Consider the following 24325-nt stretch of genomic DNA (forward strand, 5'->3'; position numbering starts at 1 on the left):
ACAAAACAAGATGCCAAGTTGTGTGACGTCCATGACCGTTCAGCTGCGATACATGGACAGATGCAGTTATGTGACCGAACTGACAACAGTGAGAAAACAACAGACACTACGGCAAGCAGAGAACGGCAGGTCGCGGCGTGTACTCACTAGGAAAGGCACGGGAATCTAGATGTGAACAAAAAGTAAACCATTTTTACTTCAGTGAATGAAAAAAACACAAAAAAACGACATCAGGGCTTCTAGATAATGCTGCATTTAAGTATATTTTGTAAATATGAATATCCTGCCCCCACTGCCATCCCCCAATCTTAAGTGTTTTTAAGCTCTATCTCCCTCTTTAGGCAACATTATTACTATTAGTAAAATTGTATTAACTTAAAGTAAGGTAGGGCTAGTGAATTTTTAATCGTGGCTAGTAAATATTCAAAATGACTTGATCCCATGGCTAGTGGATTTTATAAAAATTCTAGAAACCCTGCAACATGTGTAACATCATATGAATTATTAAAAAAAAAAATATTACTGCTGTTAAAAAAAAAAAATACATGTAACTTAAGAGACATACATAATTAAATTAAATAATTTAATTATTTAATAGTGTTTTTTATTTTCATAGATAAAATAAACAAAACCCTGTTAAGTGTTTTGCTTAATTTATTATTATTATTTTTTTTTTAATCTTTGTTGTTTTTAGTTGGTTTTGGTTTTGAGGGTGTATGGGGTTTTTTTAGGGGGGTTGGGGGGGGGGGGGGGGATATGGGTGATTAAAGTGTTGCATTCAGAGATAATCCAGTAAAACTGGAAAGGGATGACACTGAATAATTCAGTAAATGATCCTTTGTTCGTTTTTTTTTTTTTTGTGTTTTTATTATTTTGTGAACGCACACATGCACACACACAATTTCTATATCATAAAGGTCATGTGTACGCATACTTAAAATGACCTAAGTCGTACTTACATGCAACTGAGGCAGGGGTAAAAATAAAAGTTTTTAAATGTACATTTTGTTTAGCTGGAGATGTACATGCATTATCAGTCAAGTATACCCAATATTTTACTCCCCCCGCCCTTCTCCGCCCCACCCCATTACTTTAGGCTAGGTGGGTCCTGCTACACCTAGTCCTAGCTCTGTTCTTTATAAAAAAAGACAAGAAAGCAATGATTAACTTTGAAAGGTATTCCGATTCCATCAAGGTGATGTCTTTTTGACTGAAACCTACAAACATGAGGTTACAAAAGAACAGACTTTCTTTTTCCTATCACACAGCATTCTACTTCTAGCACCACGTTTATGAGCGTGAAGAATTTCTCGGCCCCGTGTAATACCAGTTGTAGCACATTGTGCCATATGGCCTGTACGAGTGATCCTGACGAGCAGTTATAGTAACCCAGTGCACTTCCTCTCTCTAATTGGACCAGTATGTGCAGCAATGATTTGATACATTCCTTTTCAACCCGTCAAATGGACTTAGTATTTTAGAATATTATTACATGTATGTAGGTGCGCGTATATACTTTTTGGTATTTGTAGATCATCGTGTTCTTTCTGAGGTTTTTTTTGTTTTTTTCCTGTCTTTCTTTTTTATGGCAGAATACTGTTTTCATTTAAACATAAAAAGTACTGTTATTTTAAGTTACATGTATTATAATTAGTATACGTACAGACTACCCAATAATACAAACATGGGAATTATAATTAATAAAAAGGGATCTATCCCCACCAACCGACACCCCCTCACCCATCAATTCATGTCTTCCGACTGTACAGTTAATTAATTCTTAATTAGACAAAATAATCCCTCCATTTGGTAACCTGTAGCCACATTAGAACATTGTGAAAGGGATCTATCCCCACCAACCGACACCCCCTCACCCATCAATTCATGTCTTCCGACTGTACAGTTAATTAATTCTTAATTAGACAAAATAATCCCTCCATTTGGTAACCTGTAGCCAATTAGAACATTGTGAAAAGGATCTATCCTCACCAACCGACACCCCCTCACCCATCAATTCATGTCTTCCGACTGTACAGTTAATTAATTTTTAATTAGACAAAATAATCCCTCCATTTGGTAACCTGTAGCCACATTAGAACATTGTGAAAGGGATCTATCCCCACCAACCGACACCCCCTCACCCATCAATTCATGTCTTCCGACTGTACAGTTAATTAATTCTTAATTAGACAAAATAATCTCTCCATTTGGTAACCTGTAGCCAATTAGAACATTGTGAAAAGGATCTATCCTCACCAACCGACACCCCCTCACCCATCAATTCATGTCTTCCGACTGTACAGTTAATTAATTCTTAATTAGACAAAATAATCCCTCCATTTGGTAACCTGTAGCCACATTAGAACATTGTGAAAGGGATCTATCCCCACCAACCGACACCCCCTCACCCATCAATTCATGTCTTCCGACTGTACAGTTAATTAATTCTTAATTAGACAAAATAATCCCTCCATTTGGTAACCTGTAGCCACATTAGAACATTGTGAAAGGGATCTATCCCCACCAACCGACACCCCCTCACCCATCAATTCATGTCTTCCGACTGTACAGTTAATTAATTCTTAATTAGACAAAATAATCCCTCCATTTGGTAACCTGTAGCCACATTAGAACATTGTGAAAGGGATCTATCCCCACCAACCGACACCCCCTCACCCATCAATTCATGTCTTCCGACTGTACAGTTAATTAATTCTTAATTAGACAAAATAATCCCTCCATTTGGTAACCTGTAGCCAATTAGAACATTGTGAAAAGGATCTATCCTCACCAACCGACACCCCCTCACCCATCAATTCATGTCTTCCGACTACGGTTAATTAATTCTTAATTAGACAAAATAATCCCTCCATTTGGTAACCTGTAGCCACATTAGAACATTGTGAAAGGGATCTATCCCCACCAACCGACATCCCTCACCCATCAATTCATGTCTTCCGACTGTACAGTTAATTAATTCTTAATTAGACAAAATAATCCCTCCATTTGGTAACCTGTAGCCAATTAGAACATTGTGAAAAGGATCTATCCTCACCAACCGACACCCCCTCACCCATCAATTCATGTCTTCCGACTACGGTTAATTAATTCTTAATTAGACAAAATAATCCCTCCATTTGGTAACCTGTAGCCACATTAGAACATTGTGAAAGGGATCTATCCCCACCAACCGACATCCCCTCACCCATCAATTCATGTCTTCCGACTGTACAGTTAATTAATTCTTAATTAGACAAAATAATCCCTCCATTTGGTAACCTGTAGCCAATTAGAACATTGTGAAAGTAAACTGTAGACTATCAGTGCATGTGGGGCGGGATGTAGCCCATGGATCAAGCGCTCACTTGATGCGCGGTCGGACCTCTGGGATCAATCCACGTCTGTGGGCCTATTGGTCTATTTCTCGTTCCAGTTAGTGCACCCCCGACTGGTACATCAAATACTGTGGTATATGCTATCCTGTCTATGGGATGGTGCATATAAAAGATCCCTTGCTGTAAATCGAAAAGAGTAGCCCATGAAGTGGCGACAGCGGGTTTCCTCCCTCAATATCTGTGTGGTTCTTAACCATATATCTGACACAATATAACCCTAAATGCAATGTGTTGAGTGTGTCTTTAAATAAAACGTTTCTTTCTTTCAGTGCATATATTATGAATACTGCCTCCTGTTTTATCCTGTACTTGTTCACACACAAGAAAAGACTTTGTGTTGTGAGGTACATCTATGATCTATCTTATCAGAGGGGTGCAGATCTCAGATACAATCAGCTGACTGAGGCACAAGGACAGATGTACCCTTGGGATCTATACAACTACAAGGTGATAGACTGAACTTCTTACTTATCACACAATCAAACACCTTTCTCTTGAGCAGCAAGATTTTCCTCCTGTTTTAAAACATGGGACTTATGCCTTCAGGTGGACGCAGGTACTTTTAAAAATGGAGGAGCATCTAGCTCAGTCAGTGGAAGACTCACCTAGTAGATGACTTACCTAGTAGAGGACTCACCTAGCAGATGACTCACCTAGCAGATGACTCACCTAGCAGATGACGCACCTAGTAGAGGACTGCATTTCCCCCATCCCAACCAGTGCATCATGATTGGTATATAAAAGGTCATGGTAAGTGCTGTCCTGTCTGTGGGAAAAGTTTTTTTTAACAACACCACTAGAGCACATTGATTTGTTAATCATCGGCTACTGGATAACATTTGTTAATTTTGACATATAGTCTTAGAGACTATTTTTTCGATTAGTAGACAGGATAGCACATACCATGGCCTTTTATATATCAGTCGTGGTGCACCGGCTGGAACAAGAAACAGTCCAATGGGCCCACCAACAAGGATTTATCCTAAACCGACTATGCACCAGGTTAGCAATATACCACTGAGCTATGTCCCACTCCTGTTGCTAATGGGAAAAATGTAGCATGTTTTCTCTATGTGTCACAACGACCAAATGTTTGACATCCAATAGCCAATGGTTAATAAATCAATGTGCTCTAGTGGTGTCATTAAACAAAACAAACCTTTAACTATTAAATATCCATAACATATTTCTCCAGTATTTTAATTTTCCATCCCACTTTCTTTGTTTTGATGAACTTGACTTAATTTAAACAAGATGCACTGTAGTCTTACATTATCTAATCTGGAACCCTATGGGACTCTTTACCAACAACATGTGACAAAATATAAAACCTCTGAGCAGGTATATATAATTTATAAACACTTAGAAATTGAATTTTACCTGCTCTATCTTGAAAGAAAAAAAGCATACAGTAAACTACAATAAAATAAAATAAAATAAAATATGGTTTCTTCGTCAATGAATATATTGCCAACTGTATATATAATATATATGTGTGTGTGTGTGTGTGTGTGTGTGTGTGTTGTTAATTTAAATAACCATATTATAATTTAAAGTATTTTATGGATGACCCTTTAGGTACAGTAAACAATGACAATATCAGTCAGTCTGTATGATTCATTGAACACTTCACAAGCCAATCCCTTGACCTTCAGGCCATAACTGAAAAAAACAACACTTGGGAGTACATTGCAGATGAAACACATAATTAACTGTTTGTACATTTTAAAACCGTTACAATGAAGGTATAGTTTGTTTTGTTTAACGACACCATAGAGCACATTAATTTATTAATCACTGGCTATTGTATATGAAACATTTGGTAATTTTTACATATACCGATTGTTGTCGGCTGGAATGAGAAATAGCCCAATGGGCACACCAACAAGGATCGATCTCAGACCGACCGTGCATCAGACGTGTGCTTTACAACTGGGCTACGGCCTCCTCCCATTACAATAAAAGGCATACTAACTTTGCAGAGTACAAGTATGGTAGTATTGGCAAACAATACTACATGTAGTCTCAGAAATTACATTTCTATTAATAACAGGGACGTATCCAGGATTTTATAAAGGGTTAACAGAATTCTAATGAGGACAATTTGAGTTTATCTCAAAGGTACCGAGATCAATAGTGGGTTCAGGGACATGCTCATTGGAGTTATGTAGGAGGTTCAGGGACATGCTCACTGGAGATCTGTAGGGGGCTCGGGTACATGCTCACTGGAGATCTGTAGGGGGTTCATGGACATACTGGATGAAGATCTGTAAGGGTTCAGGGACATGCTCACTGGAAATCTGTAGGGGGTTCAGGGACATGCTCACTGGAAATCTGTAGGGGGTTCAGGGACATGCTCACTGGAGATCTGTAGGGGGATCAGGGATATGCTCACTGGAGATCTGTAGGGGGTTCATGGACATACTGGATGAAGATCTGTAAGGGTTCAGGGACATGCTCATTGGAGTTATGTAGGAGGTTCAGGGACATGCTCACTGGAGATCTGTAGGGGGCTCGGGGACATGCTCACTGGAGATCTGTAGGGGGATCAGGGATATGCTCACTGGAGATCTGTAGGGGGTTCATGGACATACTGGATGAAGATCTGTAAGGGTTCAGGGACATGCTCACTGGAAATCTGTAGGGGGTTCAGGGACATGCTCACTGGAAATCTGTAGGGGGTTCAGGGACATGCTCACTGGAGATCTGTAGGGGGTTCAGGGATATGCTCACTGGAAATCTGTAGGGGGTTCAGGGACATGCTCACTGGAGATCTGTAGGGGGATCAGGGATATGCTCACTGGAGATCTGTAGGGGGTTCATGGACATACTGGAGATCTGTAGTGGGTTCAGGGATATGCTCTCTGGAGTTCTGTAGGAGGTTCAGGGACATACTCACTGGAAAGTTTTGAAACCAAGATCTATGTTCAGAAATATGTTTTCTAGGCAATTTAGTGTTAATTATGGTGGATGATGAATTTTTAAAAATGTGAAACATGTACATGATTGGGAGTCAAGTGCATGTAGTTACCATGGTAACAAGCTGTCATTTTCAGTTGTGGTTTTAAGTTAGAAATTAATGGCCTTTTATAATCATTGCAATGACAACAATCTTTCAGCTCCAGTTACTTTACGTTTGTTTGTGTCTTTTGGTTGGGGAAATGTAATTCCAGTTTTCAGTCTACAGCATCCGTGTGCATAATGTGGGGTCTCCTGTTTTATTCATTAAAATGTGGAGATTAAAGTCTACTTGATGCCAGTAAAGTTGAATTTCATTAAAAGCAGGGGTGGGGGGAGGTTGTGTGGGGATTTTTTAAAAGAGACGCCACTAGAGCAGACTGGCTGATTAAATATGGGCTCTTTATTGGATGTCAAACATTTTGATACTTTTTGAATATTTGAGGAAACCTGCTACATTTTTCAGTTAACAGCAAGGGATCTTTTATATGCACTTTTCCATAGAGAAGACAGCAAATACCACAGCCTTTGATATACCAGTTGTGAGGCACTGGTTGGAACAGAAAAAAAAACAAATAAGAGAATAAGGCAATGAAGATGATTAAATCCTACAATGAATGAATGAATGTTTAACGACACCCCAACACAAAAATACACATCGGCTATTGGGTGTCACAAAGAGTAAGTATATGATAAACTAAAACAACACTCATGTTGTTAAATCTCTTTGAAAATAAAATATCTGCCTCATTTCCCCCTCCTCACCCACACACATAGTACTGATATAAAGAGGCAATGTCATCCTCACCCTAAACCTATAACCCTAAAGTTTACAATAAGAGCAGACCCGGAGGATAGTTTACAAAAAAATCTAAAAGATTATACATGTACATCTGTATTAAAATAAAAAAAATTATGGGCAAATTTAAGAATGCAAACTCTTTAAACTATGTGATGTCATTTTGTATATGTTTGCCAAATAGTGATGACATCATATTTAATGCTGAAAAAGTCATTGCATGTTTTAGGTAATTTAGATCTCACTAATTTTGGCATAACAGGCTTTTTGTTTGTTTCTGAACATGAAGAGTTCTTTTTAGTGCAGTAATGTTTTTAACAGCTGGTAAGGAGTTGTAGATATTCAGAAATGCATTTCAATTATTTTAATCTAATTACATTCAAGTGGTTTTGAAGTGAAATGTTTCGAGGTTAACATGTTTGTACTTAATTTTGGCTTGTTTATTTTCAGCATACTTATTTCGGGCATAATGTTTATTGCCTCAATTTTGATGCAATTTAAAGTGTGTTGATTGTTAAGCATCAAATTGTCACACCAATGACACTATCTATAATATTTTTCACTAAGAAAATATGAGAAATATTTTACACGTTGTGAGTGACTGGGGGTTGATAAATACAAAACTTTGACATTAACTGATTAAATCTACGTCTAGATATGTATTCAGTAAAATGTACATGTACATGGTCTACAAGTTGATCTGTTACGGCCGGTGAGCATGAAAAGGTCATCAAAAGTACACTGTGAAATGAGAGAAAAACAAACGAGATCACAAGTACACGGCCAGGTAACATGTCACAGAGATTACCTGCCAGACTTGACAAGTTATCTCAGAAACGTTACGTCAGAGGTAGAAATAATAAAAGACCACTTGTACGGTCTTCAGCACCAATTTATACTTATTGCGCTATATTAAATTGAAGTCATTTAACACCAATTACAGGTATACATATTATAGGCTGTAGATATAGCAGGATTTCATGGTTTCATGAATCTCAGATTTTGGGTTGGATGCATAAGATTATGAGACTGAATCCAAAAATATCTGTATTACATCATATTTTCAATTCTGACGGAATCCTAAAAAAATTTACTCCAAATTCAAAACCCGACATGTTGACCTGTGCATGTACATTGTAGATAATAAAGTTTAAAGTTTGTTTTGTTTAAAGACACCTCTAGAGCACATTGATTTATTAATCACCGGCTATTAAATGTCAATAAATAATGCATTCAGTTAATACATACATGTACTTTTTAAATTAAATTATTTGTGTTTGAGGTCTATAAGCAGTGTCTTGGGCATACTATTTAAGCTGGGGGGTTTTCAAGAACAGCCTTGGGTTAATAATTCTTACTGATAGAGAAAGTTAAAGTTTGTTTTGTTTAATGACACCACTAGAGCACTGATTTATTAATCATCGGCTATTTGGTAATTTTGACATGAAGTCTTACAGAGGAAACCAGTTACATTTTTCTATTAGTAGCAAGGGATCTTTTATATGCACCATCCCACAGACAGAATAGCACATACCACTCGTGGTGCACTGGCTGGAATAGCCTAATGGGCCCACCGACGTGGATCGATCCTAGACTGACCGCGTATCAAGCTAGCACTTTACCACTGGGCTACATCCTGGCCCTTAATGCGAGAGAAGTCTGTGTACTGGCCTTAAATAAGTTAAAAGTTAAACCTCTCCAAATAGTTGTTTAAACTAAATCTTGGTGGACGTCAGTACCTGGGTGTGAACCCACTACCTTCCAGCCTTAGAGCTGATGGTTAAACCACCACATGACCAAGTGTGATATTTTCCGACACTTGAAAATGTAGACGTTTTGAAAGTAACATTTTCTGAGCATGCACTTGACATCCTGGTGATATTTACTAATCACAGTACTCGACTTGAGAGGGTCATGCTAACTTCTAGTTTCCTCCATCCTTCCAAAACAAATCATGTGGGTCACGGTTTAACAGGAAGAACAGTTATAAGGTAATAAACATAATATGTACATGAACTCGTAACTACAGAATTAAACACTTTCCTGTCTAGCAGTAAATCACTGACACACACTAAATGGAAAGACTTCTGTATTCTACCCCTCAGTTCTTTGTCCAATTTAATGAATGATTACATGTGTGTGTGTGTGTGTGTGTGTGTGTATGTGTGTGTGTGTGTGTATATGTATATGTATGTATGTTAGTAATATGTAATTTATTTAATTTTTATTTTTTTAATATAGGGCTTAAGCTCGATGTCAAACATTAATAGCAATAGGGTAAACTTGATTATTAAAAAAATTTAGCCAAATTCAGTTAACATTTACACAAAGTTAAACAGAATTATTTTTATAAATAATTATACAGATACAAATGACATATGGGTTTTTTTATTAGTATTTTGGCGAATTGGTAATGGCATATATCCACCAAATTCAACCAGCCCTCCATGTTGACTTTTCCATCTAGGAGCCAGATGATGTCTACTTGTGTTTTTATATAGATAGTATGAAATTCTTTTAGTTGCCAAATGAAAAAAATAGTCCCAATGTACAAGGCTGTTAACCTTAAATTGCATTTGGCAAATTGGCAAAGGACAGCTTAAGACCTGTTTATGTAAAACATGGCTAACTGTTAAACATATAAATCAAAATTTAAAACAAAAGAAAGAAGTGTTTTATTTAACGACGCACTCAACACATTTTATTTACGGTTATATGGCGTCAGGCATATGGTTAAGGACCACAGAGATTTTGAGAGGAAACCCGCTGTCGCCACTACATGGGCTACTCTTCCGATTGGCAGCAAGGGATCTTTTATTTGCGCTTCCCACAGGCAGGATAGCACAAACCATGGCCTTTGTTGAACCAGTTGTGGATCACTGGTCGGTGCAAGTGGTTTACACCTACCCATTGAGCCTTGCGGAGCAGTCACTCAGGGTTTGGAGTCGGTATCTGATTAAAAATCCCATGCCTCAACTGGGATCCGAACCCAGTACCTAACAACCTGTAGACCGATGGCCTGCCGCGACGCCACCGAGGCTGGTAAATTTAAAACAAGATCATGTGGTGAGATAGAACACAATGAAATCCTGTCATTCCTGGTAATAATTCAAGAGTTTGGTAAACACACTCAACCTACATAATTTAAATCTGACATTTGCTGAATTTTCTATTCAGCTATCAAGCAAGGCTCAAAACTGGGGGGAAAAAAGAAGCAGGCAGCAAATATAGCTCAAAGTACACAATATGATTTCTCATAACAAACTTTACAAGGAACATAAACTCCCCATCTTTTTGACAGTATTTCACATATATATTGAAAAATCTTATATATTGAAAAATCTTATGGCTTTATCTATGTTTGTCTCTTTTTATCTTCCACACTGATGTTATAATCATTACACTAAAAGGCTAACTTTGAGACTAATTTCTATAAAGTTTTGCTTCTCAATTTCCATCATTTGCTTTCATCTTAAAACCTGAGAAGCAAAGACTGCTTCCCACTCCACAAAATGAATTCGGAACCCTGTAACATATTATTTATAAGTCTACCAGAGAATAATAATCAAAACAACAGAATACACATTTTGGTAATATACTCCATGCACATCAAAAGCCTGGCTATGGGTTTATACATGTGGTGGTGCAGATTTTCTCAAGCTGGGAATCTCACTGTGGTTTGGCCAAGCCTTCACAAAAGCAAGATCAGATAACACGAAAATCCTATCAAAAATCTGAGAATGTCTTTCAACACTGCTCAGTGACCAGCAGGGCCACACAAAGATTACACACAACAAGAGAGAATTACTACAGAGGAACCAGGCTATCCACCTCATTCTAGTAAAGTGTCTATTCTCAGTCTGTCACCTTTCAGACAGACAGTGAATTAAAGGGACTATATCCAAAGTTTGTTGCCATTGTAACATGTTTACAACATACAGAATCTTTTTTTAATTACTAAAATTACATTTTGAAGATAGTTTCTTGTTTAAAATATCAGTATCTATATAAAGAAAGTGTTTGTTGTCTTTCTAATATTTGCAGTAGCCAAAGGTGGATTTTACCTTCCAATAATTCAGTATGTATGAACAAAAATTATATTACGAAGTAAAATGGAAAGTGACTGCTATAAACAATCCCAAAGTGAGTTCTCAGGGCTCAGTGGGAAGGTGTAAGGCCACTACACCCTCTTCTCTCTCACTAAGCACTAACCAACTAACAGCTAACCCATTGTCCTGGACAGACAACCCAAATAGCTGAGGTGTGTGCCCAGGACAGCGTGCTTGAACCTTAAATGGATATAGGCACGAAAATAAGTTAAAATGAAAATGATGTCATGTCATGTCATAGGGTTTTACGTGCACATTCAGAACAAGCTATTGTAGCGCACGCCCATCGTGGGCACAAGAGCCGGCCTTGGCTGGCTCCTCCGTCCATGACAGGAAAGGTGGGGGGAGGGGAGAGGAGGGACCGCCTGCACTGGCAGGTGCAAGGGAGCACCAGCACCCGATCAAATCGGTAGCAGACGGGTGGTGGTGGTGGTGGTGGTGCTATGGAATTTGAATGGAGCAGTTAAATGCCAAAGAGAAAAGGGTGAGCAATTTTGATTGAGGGAATTTGGCGCAATTTTGAACGGTCGGTCGAAAGGTAAATGGCCAAGCTAATATAGGTTTCAATATTAGTGAATCGAGAGTAGCTCGTTAATTTTAGACCTTTACGATGCTGTGGTGTCTCCCTAGGTTGCCCATAGGGCCCTTATAAAGGGCCTGACCGCTTCTGGTCGAGGCATCAATGAAAATGAAATAAAAAAAAAAAATGTAAAGCACATGACCACAAACACATTGGATATATACAGACATTGGCATCCTAAAGAAGAAAATGTATTTAATATGTAAGTTTAGACATCAAAAATATTTTGCTTGTCAGAAATGTTTTCCAATAATTGCAAGAAAGTGCATCTTGTAATTATTATTTTAAAAGGCTACATCGACTTTAAACATATCACAATGGCTACAAACTGAAAATAATACAAGGCAGCTCACTACCATTCCCTGTGTTGACCATTACGTCCTGTAGCAGCCTAATACATTACAGTCCAGTTTAAGGAATAGGTCTTCAGTGTTTCTGCCAGAAAGAATTTTTTGGGTATGGCAGTGGCACTGTGGAATTCAATTCAACCACAGTCAACACAGTCAACCCTGCATCCCCCAGAAAGAAAATTGGTTAAGTTTTGTGTTAGGGTTAAGAAAATCATACAGTAATGATAAGAATAATTACTTTTGTCAAAAGGTTTACTTTAAAAAAAAAAAAAAATCAGAAAATGTTTTGGGAATGGTGGTATACATTTTATCCTCTGGCACAAACCCTGGTCTTCATTAAAGAAATTATTATTTGATTATTACAATTAAGTTGACCTCTGTAGTATTTAAGTAACCCACTGGTTTGAAGTTACTTGTTATTTTTATAACAAGCTTTGCATGCTGCCACTTATACATAACATCTAAATGAGGTGGTGCTCTGGCTTACAGATGGAAAACAAAAAACAATTGTTGTGAATCTATATTGATTGTTTTTGGCATGTTAGTTATCAAGTGACTGTACTTCCTAAAATCATGTCACATACATGAAGCCCTTTTCAACACTGTCCTATTTTTCACAGAATATATTCTCACACAGAAACGGTTTTGAAATGCATGCAAAAGTGAATGGCGGAGTGCAACCGTAATCGTCCACCATTCCATTCTGTCAAATTAATGTCGATGGCTGCTTAAAAACACTTCTGAGTTTACTGCCACTGGAGCATGTTTCCAAACAATAGGCGTTTCAATGACTAAAATAACATATTAAATATAAAAAAATTGTTTAGAACATCACAATCTGTAAATTCAAGGTGTTTCTTGCCATCCTAATATTGGTAATCGTCCAAATTGGATTTTACCACCCAATCAATGTTTTAATATATATACTGTAGAATACTTTATTTTCGCGGGATCAAATTTTCGCGATTTAATGAAAATGGGTCAATTCGCGAACATTTATTTTCGCGAATCCCCCAACCCCCATCAATAAAAAAAATTAAGTACAGATGTCAATAATTTATTTTAAAAACGGAACTTAGTTTTGCCGGTTGTTACGCTAATCTGTAGAACTAATCCTACATGTACACGCGAGTGCTATACACATAAAACAATAGTTTTCCTGCTTTAACCAATCCAGACTTTATTGTTTACAAGTTAATAAGCTTACAGAAGGTGCTTACCGCGTGCAGTTTTTCTTAATCCTTATAATTGTTATAAAAACTAAATTTGAAGGCACAAGCTACTAGTACTCAGTAACTTAAGTTTGATTGAAACAATATTTATTGCCATCAAAATACTAGTTCAAAGCGGTTTGTGATTAGAGCAAAGTAGCAATGTGTACTATGAATAAAATTGTGAAACATCTGAACATACCCCAGTGTGGATTTTCTCACTTCCACATTTTTAATATACTGTGATAATGCATGTTTACTTCCGTCGTTGAACACGTGTAGACTCGTGGAGCACCGCTTTGTTACTACTAGCCTCGTACATCGCAAACTAATGCAGTATAGTTGAACGAGACTACATATTTTTAATTTTTTTTGTCGGCCTTTATTTTCGCATGGAATATATTTTTACGAATTTCATTCACGCGCGAAAAACGCGAAAATAAAGTATTCTACAGTATATTAAATAGGAAGTGTTCAAAACAAAGTTTGGGTTAACTATTACAAACAACAGGACAACCAGAAACCAACCACTGCATTTAAGAAAATGTCCATGGCAAAAAAGAAGCATGCCCATGAAAAGAGAATATATATTGTAATCCAGTGCAAAAGTGTCATGGAGAACTAAAAACTCCATGGCAATCGCCACAGCATTGTCAACTGCTGTAACAATTTCAGGGGTTGGAAACACATTACATGTATGTATACACTCATATTTGAAAAATGTATTCAGTATGTCCCTTTAGTCTTTAAAAAGACTCAATTAATTATCATTTACAGGGGCAGAAAACTCAGAAGTCTCTTTCAGTAAGGTTTAACACTGAGAAGAGGAGGTTGTAAAAGGTTCTCTAAAGAAGCTATCCACAGTAAGAGATGTTATTCATTTGAATTGGAAAGCCATAACACAACAGTGTGGTCCGATTCAAAACCGTATTGTATCAGTCACAAACAGCAACCAAACCACACCACATGGGTTTTAACTTCCAGTCAAAATATCAGTCACAAAAAAAAAGCAACTAAAGTCTTCAAGCGAAGAGTAAAAACAAAAATCTTGAAAGGATGAGAAGCACACATCGATTAATTCATATCGGAAGATTCGTCTCCCCGGCCATGCCATAAACATGCTGACTCCAACCATAGAACAGAGGGTGAATATACTGGTAACCATAACAACTAGTACATGTTGAGGGTTTAAAATGTTTTTAACATAAATATTTATTAAAATAGATATTTATGTATTATCTAGATTAAATATGTCACCCTCTAAAATATATACATATTTGCTGAACTGACAAGAAGAAAATGTATGTAAAAATCCTCAAAAGTGGACACTTAGTAAACAAGAATTTGTTCGATAACTGGACATTTTTCACAGGCCCTTTGTAAATATCAGTACAAAACAGAACCTCTCTTTACAGGATCTATATGTACCGTTTAAAACTGGACTATTTTACTCAAGGTTTCTTGGGTGTACGAATTAGATGGGTTTAACTGTATTTTAGTGTGTGTGTGTGTGTGCGTGTGCACGTGTTGCGTTCCAATCCTAATATATTTGTGTGTCTTGCACTACAAGTGCACCATTAAAATAGGACTGTTCACCAGCCTTGTTGTACACCTGTATGTATGTACATCTACTAAGACCGGTGTCAGTCAGCGATATAAATAATGTGTGTAGCTGTATACGAAATCTTTGCTGAAGAGAAAGATAATAATACAGGTCATATTTATGTGTATCAGTTTTTAAAAAAGTAACACATGTATGTATACAAGCATTATGAACTGTGATCTCAGAACACTGTGGACTGTGTAGTGTGTAAGGGGGATGGGGTCTCCAGCTGATGTGGCCACTAGAGACAGAATTAGGTGATCATATTTCTAGTAAGACATCTCATGTTATGTCTGTGTGAGTAAAGCACACACTCCCTCAACTCAGAATCACAGCTGTTGTGTGCACTCACCAAGTGCTTGCTCCATCCTTAGATTACAGATTTTACAACTAGCCCTTTCTCTTCAGTTGAAAACAGTTTTCTGGGTTATATTTCTCAAATGTACAAGTAGCCTGACACCTATAGCTTGGACTTTGGGAAATTTAGCATCGTTGTTATATAAACTTGGGAATTTTGATGAATGTTTGTTTAACGACACCCCAGCACAAAAATACATATCGGCTATTGGGTGAGGGAATTTTGAGTTCAACAAGAAAACATTAAAGAGACTGAGTTTGTTGTCATTGCTGAGATATTGCGAACTACCAGACATTTTAATGACAAAAACTACACATCAAAAACTTTCTTTTTCCTACTTAAATATCAGTGGCTATATAATATTAAATGTGTTTCTTATCGTCCTAGTGTTTGTACTAGGTAAAACTTTTAATTTCCTAATATACAGTTTTTTATATGAAATTACTGGGAGACCAAATCCAGCTGAACTACTTACAAACATTGGAAACACATTGAATACACAGATAAACTGATATTGTAAATTAAAAATATATATTTAGTACATAATTTTAGTCATCAAAACGTTTTATTAGTGGGAAACACCTTACAATGGCAGCAAACTCAGGACAATCTCTTTAAATTACATGTATGTAGGCCACTTGTACGTTCTATTAATAATTAGCACATGGGTTTAGAATGCAGAGTTTTGTTTAACATCTCTCTAAGCACACTAATTAATCACTGATCGGCTATTGGATGTCAAAGATTTGAACATTCTGACACATACATCTACATTACACATGTAGTTTTCAGATCCAATACGCCACATGTTTTTTCCATTAGCAGTAAAGGATTTTATCCACTTTCGCAGACACAATAGCAACTGTACGTGTCAATGGGTGGTGGGTTTGGGGGTAAAATGTACAGTAGATTCTGGAGACCACAATTCATCAATAGCTGCTGATTTTGTGAATATGTCAGCAAATGTTTTTGGGAAACCTCAACATTTGTATGGAGAATGTTCACCAATTACAATGAAAATTCTGAAAGTTAAATTATTTTTTTTGAAATCTGTAGGTACCGGTAATGTACATTTGTAAGTAATGTGGGTGTAGTATAAAAGATATTTCAGTGTTGCCAAAAATGTTACTATTATTCATCCAAGGAACCTAACAAATATTTAAAATGTTCTTAAATATAAATAAAGGCATGCACTTAGGCTAGCATCCACCGTAATTATTTTAACCAATGTTATACACCATATTAATATTCACCCTCTGGTTCTACATTCTACACTGAAAGCGGCAGTCTGGCTTGTAAACAGTTTACGTATATAAAAGGACATACACTGTCAGTGCACTGGGGAAACGTTACCATGTTGTGTAGGGCCATATACACTCTTTGCTGAAAGGTACAAGGAAATAGATAGATAGACACATTAAAACAGGAGTCCTCTTCTTACAATGAAATAAATAGACACATTAAAACAGGGCTTCCACTTCTTATACAGTGAAATAAATAGACACATTAAAACAGGACTTCCTCTTCTTCGTGTCAACAAACTGCGAACATCAACTGAAAATGTACGCCAATTATTGTTCTCATCAATGTATTGCTATTTTAAAAAATAAATAAATAAAAATACGTTCATGAACATTGGATAAATTAAAAACATAACAATGTGTGCTTTTAAAATACTTTGTCTATACAGCCAGTCAATATTACAAGGTGCATATTTCAACACTTCAGATCTATACACAGTGTATACACACACTGTTACAAAGTACAATGTGGGCTACCACAATACATACCTGTAGGTTTCCACTGACAAGTTTATCCCTACATTAGTCATGTCTACATATTTGAATACCATTCAATCAAACCTGTTGGCAACCAATATTGGCCTATTAATAGGTGTTGGAAAAATCATTGCAAGCCATTGTTACATTATTTAAAACACTTAAGATCAGCTACACCATGATAGACATGGAATGGCACCAGATGGTGTTCCGCCAACAGAGAATAGATTTAACACAGAAGACATATTGATTTTATTGAACACGTGCCCCAATAAAAGGAATATATTTATAACTAGATCTTCGAATTGGTTGTTAAAGGTATGACTTAGGTGTAAATATCATAAAATGGGTGGAAAATTACAATAATGTCCCTTTGATTGGTTTTAATAAATATGAAAGGTGACACTTAAATTTCAAGTCTTGAATAAAAAATGCACTGGTGAAGATTAAACAAACTGCTAATAGTTACAATATTAAATAAATTTCTGCAATTAAAAAATATGCTGGCAAAAACAAATATTAAAAAATTAATTAAAGGCTATTAAAAGCATTAATATAATAATAAGGTAGATGCTAAACACTTTTTGTGTAACAAAATCACAATATTAATGATTGTGTATTGTATATATATATGACATTTCTACACAAAGTAATATGCTTCCTAAATTAACTACAAAATGTGCTTGATAAATGAAATTGCAGCTAGGGGTAACAAACACTGCATGACCTAGACAAAGTACTGACAATACGTGAACATGTCTGACAGATGAGGTTGACCAACAACTGTACGAATTCACTGTATGCTCAAAAAGCATGCCAAAAGACAGTGATACTGTAACACTATTATATCACGGTACTTACGCGAGAACTGCGGGTTGCTCGTGGGTCCAGGTATGTCTTCAGTTTGTCTAAATATACATGTGGGGGGTCCTTAGCATGGACTTGCTCCTGAAATACGAATACAAATGTTTATTTGGATTGCAGATCATTCCACAGCATGTTCCATACATAAATACATTACAATGCATATAATACACATCTAGTTAATTAACATTAATGTTAACAGTGAATATAAAATTGAAATGACAAATGTCAAATGAAGTATACATATTCTATTTTGTCTGACTATTTGAGATGGAAGTATCACTGGTATAGCCAGGATTGTATATTGGCAGGGGCCAACCAACGTATACTGAGGGAGCCAACCCACACTATGTATAACTATATATGTACATGTATGTATATATGTACATGTATGTACATTGTACATGTGTATGTATGTATTTATGTATGATTTTATCAAATTTAATAGTTTCAAAAAAAACGTTTGATGGGGAGGGGGGCATGTCCCTCTTCACCACAGGAAACGTACTTAAGTTAGTACAATGGTTTAAAGGTTTAACATTAGTAAACCTAGCAATCTTTTGTGTATGGTTATATTTAATGATTAAGTCTTTTAAATAAATACAGTAAACTTATAAAACAATATTATAAACAGTGCTGCACATGCATTGCTATAATATGTACAGTAATTGTACTTGGGAGTAAAATTTGAACTCTTGATTGGTCAAATGAGCCAAACAAGCAATTCTGGATTCAGTGTTGAAAACTGACAGCTGTCTTGTGGCCCGAAGTGAATCTTTACTGGCTATAAAGGAGATTATAAATTTTAGAGATTAAAAATTGTATAGTTTCAAAAACAAAAAAAACAAAAATGCTTAATGCAATCATTTGAGGGCTAGTTTCAGATTGACAACAGCCAGTGGCTATTTGTTTTAACTATCCCTCCGAATTTATAAGTGAAGTTTCAACTCTTGAATGCTTGCCAAAGCTTGATAAATTTTACAGTTAATCAAATAATTACCTGGCTAAAGATTTTCAAAGTTATCTAGAATTTCTATGTTAAAACGCCAACTAATTTTGAGCCCTGCAGTACAAAAATATTACCATTGATGAGACTTTATTAGAAAGACAAATAACAACAGTATGTACAGCAGGCTTAGGAAAGGATTTCCTGGAAAATGCTTTGTAACTGTGTATTTGGTGTATTTCCTGGAAAATTCTTCAAAACTGTGTATTTGGTGTATTTCCCGGAAAATTCTTCATAACTGTGTATTTGGTGTATTTCAATGGTCACAAGAAAACATTATGTTCATGCCTGAACACACAGACCAGGCTGCCTGGAACAGCTGGAGTTGTATTACAGGATGTTAAGACTGTTCATGGCCAGCCCACCACATGGCAGCTGGGGAACACAACTTGGTAACAAACTGGACATGCACATCTGTTAGTACTAACACACACACACACACACACACGCCTGCACGTGTGTACATTCAGTGAACTAGATCCATTCACAAGCTTCAAGACAGGTATTAAAAATACTTCCATTAGCACATGGTGGAAACATTACTACAGGGCTCCAACTTAACGGCGGCACCGATGGCAATTGCCATAGGTAGAGAGCATCACCGATGGCACTTTTGTGCCGTTGATAAAGCTCCTCAACAATGGCGAAATGTATACATCTGGTGTATATTGTCTGTCAATATTTAACATTTACACATTTAAAAGCTGTCTACATATGACAAGATAGCCTTTTAGTCAGGTTTATTTGCTGCAAATGTCACTTTTAAAAAATTTGCCATAGGCAGGCTCAAATTTGCCATGGGAGACAAATTCTTAAGTTCGAGCCCTGTTACTAGCACTGTAGCAGTTCCGTACGCAGGCTTTTTGGGTGTGTGTAACTCTTGAAAAAGGACTTTGTGAGTGATGACATTGTAAAAGAATGATTGGGGTTTTTTTCTTATTCCAACCAGTGCACCACAACTGGTCAAAGGCCATGGTATGTGGTTTCCTGTCTGTGGGAATGTGTATATATAGGATCCCTTGATGCATAATGGAAAATGTAGCGAGTTTCCTCTGATGACTATGTGTCAGAATTACCAAATGTTTGACATCAAATAACTGATGATCAATTAATCAATGTGCTCTAGTGGTGTTGTTAAACAAAACAAACTTAACTTTTTGTAAAATACCATCTCTGTTACATGCAAAAAATTGATCTCACTGATCCAAGATGGTGTGTGTGTACGTATGTGCATGCGTGCTCACTGGATGCACCCCTCTGGGTACAGGCCTCTCTAGTCCCCATAAAGATCATTACCCACACCCCTCTGCACCCGTATTGATCTTATTACTGGTTTAGGAGGTGAGGTTTGAGTTGACAGTGTTCAAGTCATCAGGGTTCATAGCCTTAAATACCAAACAAATTCAAAGACTTTCTAAGACTTTTACCTACCATTTTCAAAGACTTTCAAAGACTTTTACACAGCGGTCAAAGACAATAGAATGCGATAAAAATACCAGATCAGTTCGTTTACGTTGCTTTCCATGGCAAGAAATTGGGAATTTTTTTCACATGCATCATGACAGGTTAAACCTTGTAACTAAAAGTATCGTGTTATGATGTAACTATGCCAGCAGAAGGAAGGTCATAATACTGATGTTGATTGAAGAAAAATTAACAATAAAATAAAATAATTAACACAATACGAGAATTTAAAGACTTTTATTACATTTCAAAGACTTTCATTTATAAGTAAATGGCTTGCCTACCATACACTTATTGCATTAATTCAATCTGATTAAAGTTTTAAAATTTTAAAAATTTAATTTTAAAAATAATATTAATAATGTTTTTGAATACATACATGTATATATTTAAAAATGTTATTAAAATATTTAATTAAAGCAATTTGTATGCATTGTAATGCACACCCATAGGAATAACTATAAACAAGTTTTATTTATATCAATTAATGGAGTTATAGTTTGTGAGGAATGGAGAGCTCTTCATAAGAACGAGCCAATAATGATACAATAATTACAATAAACAGCTTCGGTAACAAACTGTACATCTGTTAGCACTACATGGAATACCACATGTGTATACATATTTTTCCTTAAAGAGATTAACAGTTTTTATTCATGAATCAGCAATCTTTCTTGCATCCTCTGAAGCAGACCTAATACAATAGTTGCAACAAACAATTTGTAATATCTAATATTAGTATTATTACACAATGATGACCAGGATTAACAATGAATACTAATTTATAAAGATTTAATAAAGCTCCTCATTAATGAGATCTACTAGCAGCCATCATATGTTAAAAGGTGATGTACAATTAGTAACACAGTGAAGTGTTAGGTAAATCTAGGGTTAGTACACAGCAGGGCTTATTTTATGTACCTCACCCACCCTACAGTGAAATATAATTTGTATCTCATGCATTGTACTGTCACACACGCACCCAACTGTGAAATAAATTTGTATCACACAGGACAATGTGAAATACAGCATTGTGACAGTCTACATTATGCGTAGGTACATGTACAATCTACCACTGTGAGTGAGTCACGGAGGGCCTGGGCTGCTGACATAACCTATTTGTAGAATTTAACACTTGTCAACAGAAACATAGTAAAGTGCGGTGCACTGTCTGTAGCGGAGCACACCAACACCACCGTTCATGGAAAAGTCTCACCAACCACCCTGTAACTTGTGTAAGTGGTGCAGGAAATCCAGCCCTGTTCCCAGTTATGGAGCAACACATTACTTCACACCACCCATTCAGAGTATTAAAAACGACTTGTTTGTCCAGTGTGTGTTCTGTAACAGTTGACAATGAATGGGTGTCTGGTCTATTCTGGTATTTACCCACACTGCTACATGCATGTGTCACTGTACTGAAATCTGTCCAAGTGCAGCTATATGTATCCAACTAAAAGAAAAGGTAACTCGGATCTATTCCCATTAATTTCTGACAAAAACAAACGTGTGTAGTGTCTTGTAACCCATGACAGGGCTCTAAATATGAAGTACATACCATGGCCTTTGATATACCAGTTCAGGGGACAACATTTCAGAATCTTAGGTAACCAAAGTCAGTTCACTTGAGTTTTACTAAGGCCAAGAAAAAAAAATTGTTTGGTTCCTGTTACATGCCACAAACAAATAGGGTAGGTAGGTAGGGAACCCCCCCCCCCCCCCCCCCCATTTTCGAGCTAATATTTCCTGAATAGTATAGCAGATTAATATATTAAAAGCTCTTTCTTTGACAATACATACTCTAATGAGAATCATTAATTATTTTCTATAAAAAAAAAAAACATGTCGAAACCTAGTCCAACCACCTTCGGTATTAATGTAAATTTAATAGAAAAACGCTTGGCCAGCTGGCCAACAGTGACATTTGAATCGTCCACCGCGATATTGTCATCCTTTAGTTCAGCTTTACAGCTGGCTTGAAAATGAAATCTGACACCGGTAGGGTGAATGGTAGAAAAAATTCCTTGAATGTCGTTTCATTTGAAATTGATTTAAATAATATTTGATTTGAATGAGCACATTTTTGACATTCTACTCTGTAAATGGAAGACGCCATTGACACCACATGCTCTCAGACGTGTTCTCGTACTCAGTCGGAACTACTCGGAACTTGTGAATCCAATCGGAACACCTCGTCACATTCCGCTACACTTGTATTTCGTGGAAATGTACGAGTAGTTCTGAATGGCTCTCGGAAGCTTTTCATTTGGAACTCTTTGGAAGTAAAATTGCGCGAAGTGTTCCGGGTCTTCTGGTAACGAGATCTTGGACCAACAGATCTCGTGGCATCTCTCTGCAGTTGTTGTTTTTAGAGTCGATGAAAATTAGGATTGATATTAATGGATTATTAAATAAAACAGGTGATAAAAAGTTTAGGGTCCAGAACCAAACTATTTTTTTTACTACGCCTAATGTAAACGATCGTTTGGTGACATGAATACTGTTTTCTAACCACAATTCATAAGTTAAGCCTACCTAATCCTAAAACATTTGAACTTTGATTCTGTGCTATATTGCATGGTGCTTAAAAAAAAACCCACCTGATTTTCACTTGTATTACTGATATATGGTACTTTTAATTTTAGAATGTAATTGTTCATCACGTAACTGATTGGCGGTTGTCGTGATTCTAAAGTTGCATGACCGACACGCAAACAGAACAAAGGTTGTGTCCTGCAGTCGTGGCGCACTGGTTGAAACAAGAAATAACCCAATGCATGGGCCCAACGACGGCGACTGATCCCAAACCCACCCATTGAAGGTATTAAAAACTGTTTTTATCACTGCATACTGTAAGTCTAGTGTGTATTCTGTAATACTAACAGTGGACAATGAATGGGTGTCTGGTCTATTCTGGTATTTACCCACACAGTGATGCATATATGTGCCACTGTACTCATAGTTGACAGAGTGCAGTTATGTGTTTCCAACTAAAAAAAAAAAAGTAACTCAGATCTACTGTCAGTTTCTGATGAAAACCAATATATATGTAGTCTTGTAACCCTGATACACGACACACACACACACGTTATCCTGAGGCCCAACACAAAATATTGTTTGTTTTCGGTTACATGACTGACCATAATTGTTTTTCAAATGATTACAAAGAAAATTACACAAACCAATCACTTCAGTGTCTTGGCGATTACCTTTCAACATGAAATAATTTTACAAAATTAAATGGTTTTTTATATAGATCTGCATTGCACGTATCCTCTTTTTTTTCAGAATGGAATAGGATATAATTTTCTCAACAAAAAAACCCCACCCAATTTGTAACCAATATTAATGACACAAAAGTAATTAATTCAGAATTTTACTTCAATGTCCAGGTAACATTTCGTCTGTAAATAATAATTTAAATATTGACCAATCACACTTCACCGTTTATAACATTATTTGGGAGCATACAAATTCTAAAAATATCGGGCGAGTCTATTTTAGTGGCCGCAGTACAGCAAACTATACCAATACGTACGGGATGGGTTATCAGTCTTCAATTTTACAATTTTTTTTTTTTTTTTTTTTTTTTAAAAAACTAACTAAATCAGTCTCCAGTTTTACATTACAAATTAATTATTTTATAAAATAAAACATGTTTTACGGCATTCGTAATTCACGCGAAACATGTTGTATACCCTCAGGATAATTCGGAATGTTTTCAAATTATTTTTAAATTACTGGCATGATTCTGCAAGTAAGGTTTTGATTGGTGGACATGAGCTCAAACTGGCTGCTGTTAGATCCACATGTAATAGTGGAGCTAATTTTAATTAGATTGCACACCAAG

The 24325-nt window shown here is 36.4% G+C and overlaps 1 protein-coding gene across 5 annotated transcripts in view; it reads right to left on the minus strand.

Annotated features, from left to right (window-relative positions):
- The window catches only part of LOC121381139 (formin-like protein), an 84331-nt gene that overhangs the window by 55538 nt on the left and 4468 nt on the right, over window positions 1–24325 (minus strand). For 3 of the 5 annotated variants that reach the window (XM_041510285.1, XM_041510284.1, XM_041510283.1), the window contains exons 3-4: window positions 18003–18089; window positions 16690–16746 (exon numbers count right to left, since the gene is read on the minus strand). In XM_041510285.1, the coding sequence (XP_041366219.1) occupies window positions 16690–16746; window positions 18003–18089 (144 nt within the window). Of the gene's footprint in view, window positions 1–147; window positions 166–16689; window positions 16747–18002; window positions 18090–24325 lie in introns of all 5 variants that reach the window. The other 2 variants (XM_041510286.1, XM_041510288.1) reach the window with 2 other exon arrangements.

This window comes from Gigantopelta aegis, chromosome 9 (assembly GCF_016097555.1).
Source record: "Gigantopelta aegis isolate Gae_Host chromosome 9, Gae_host_genome, whole genome shotgun sequence".
NCBI classification, from domain to species: domain Eukaryota; kingdom Metazoa; phylum Mollusca; class Gastropoda; order Neomphalida; family Peltospiridae; genus Gigantopelta; species Gigantopelta aegis.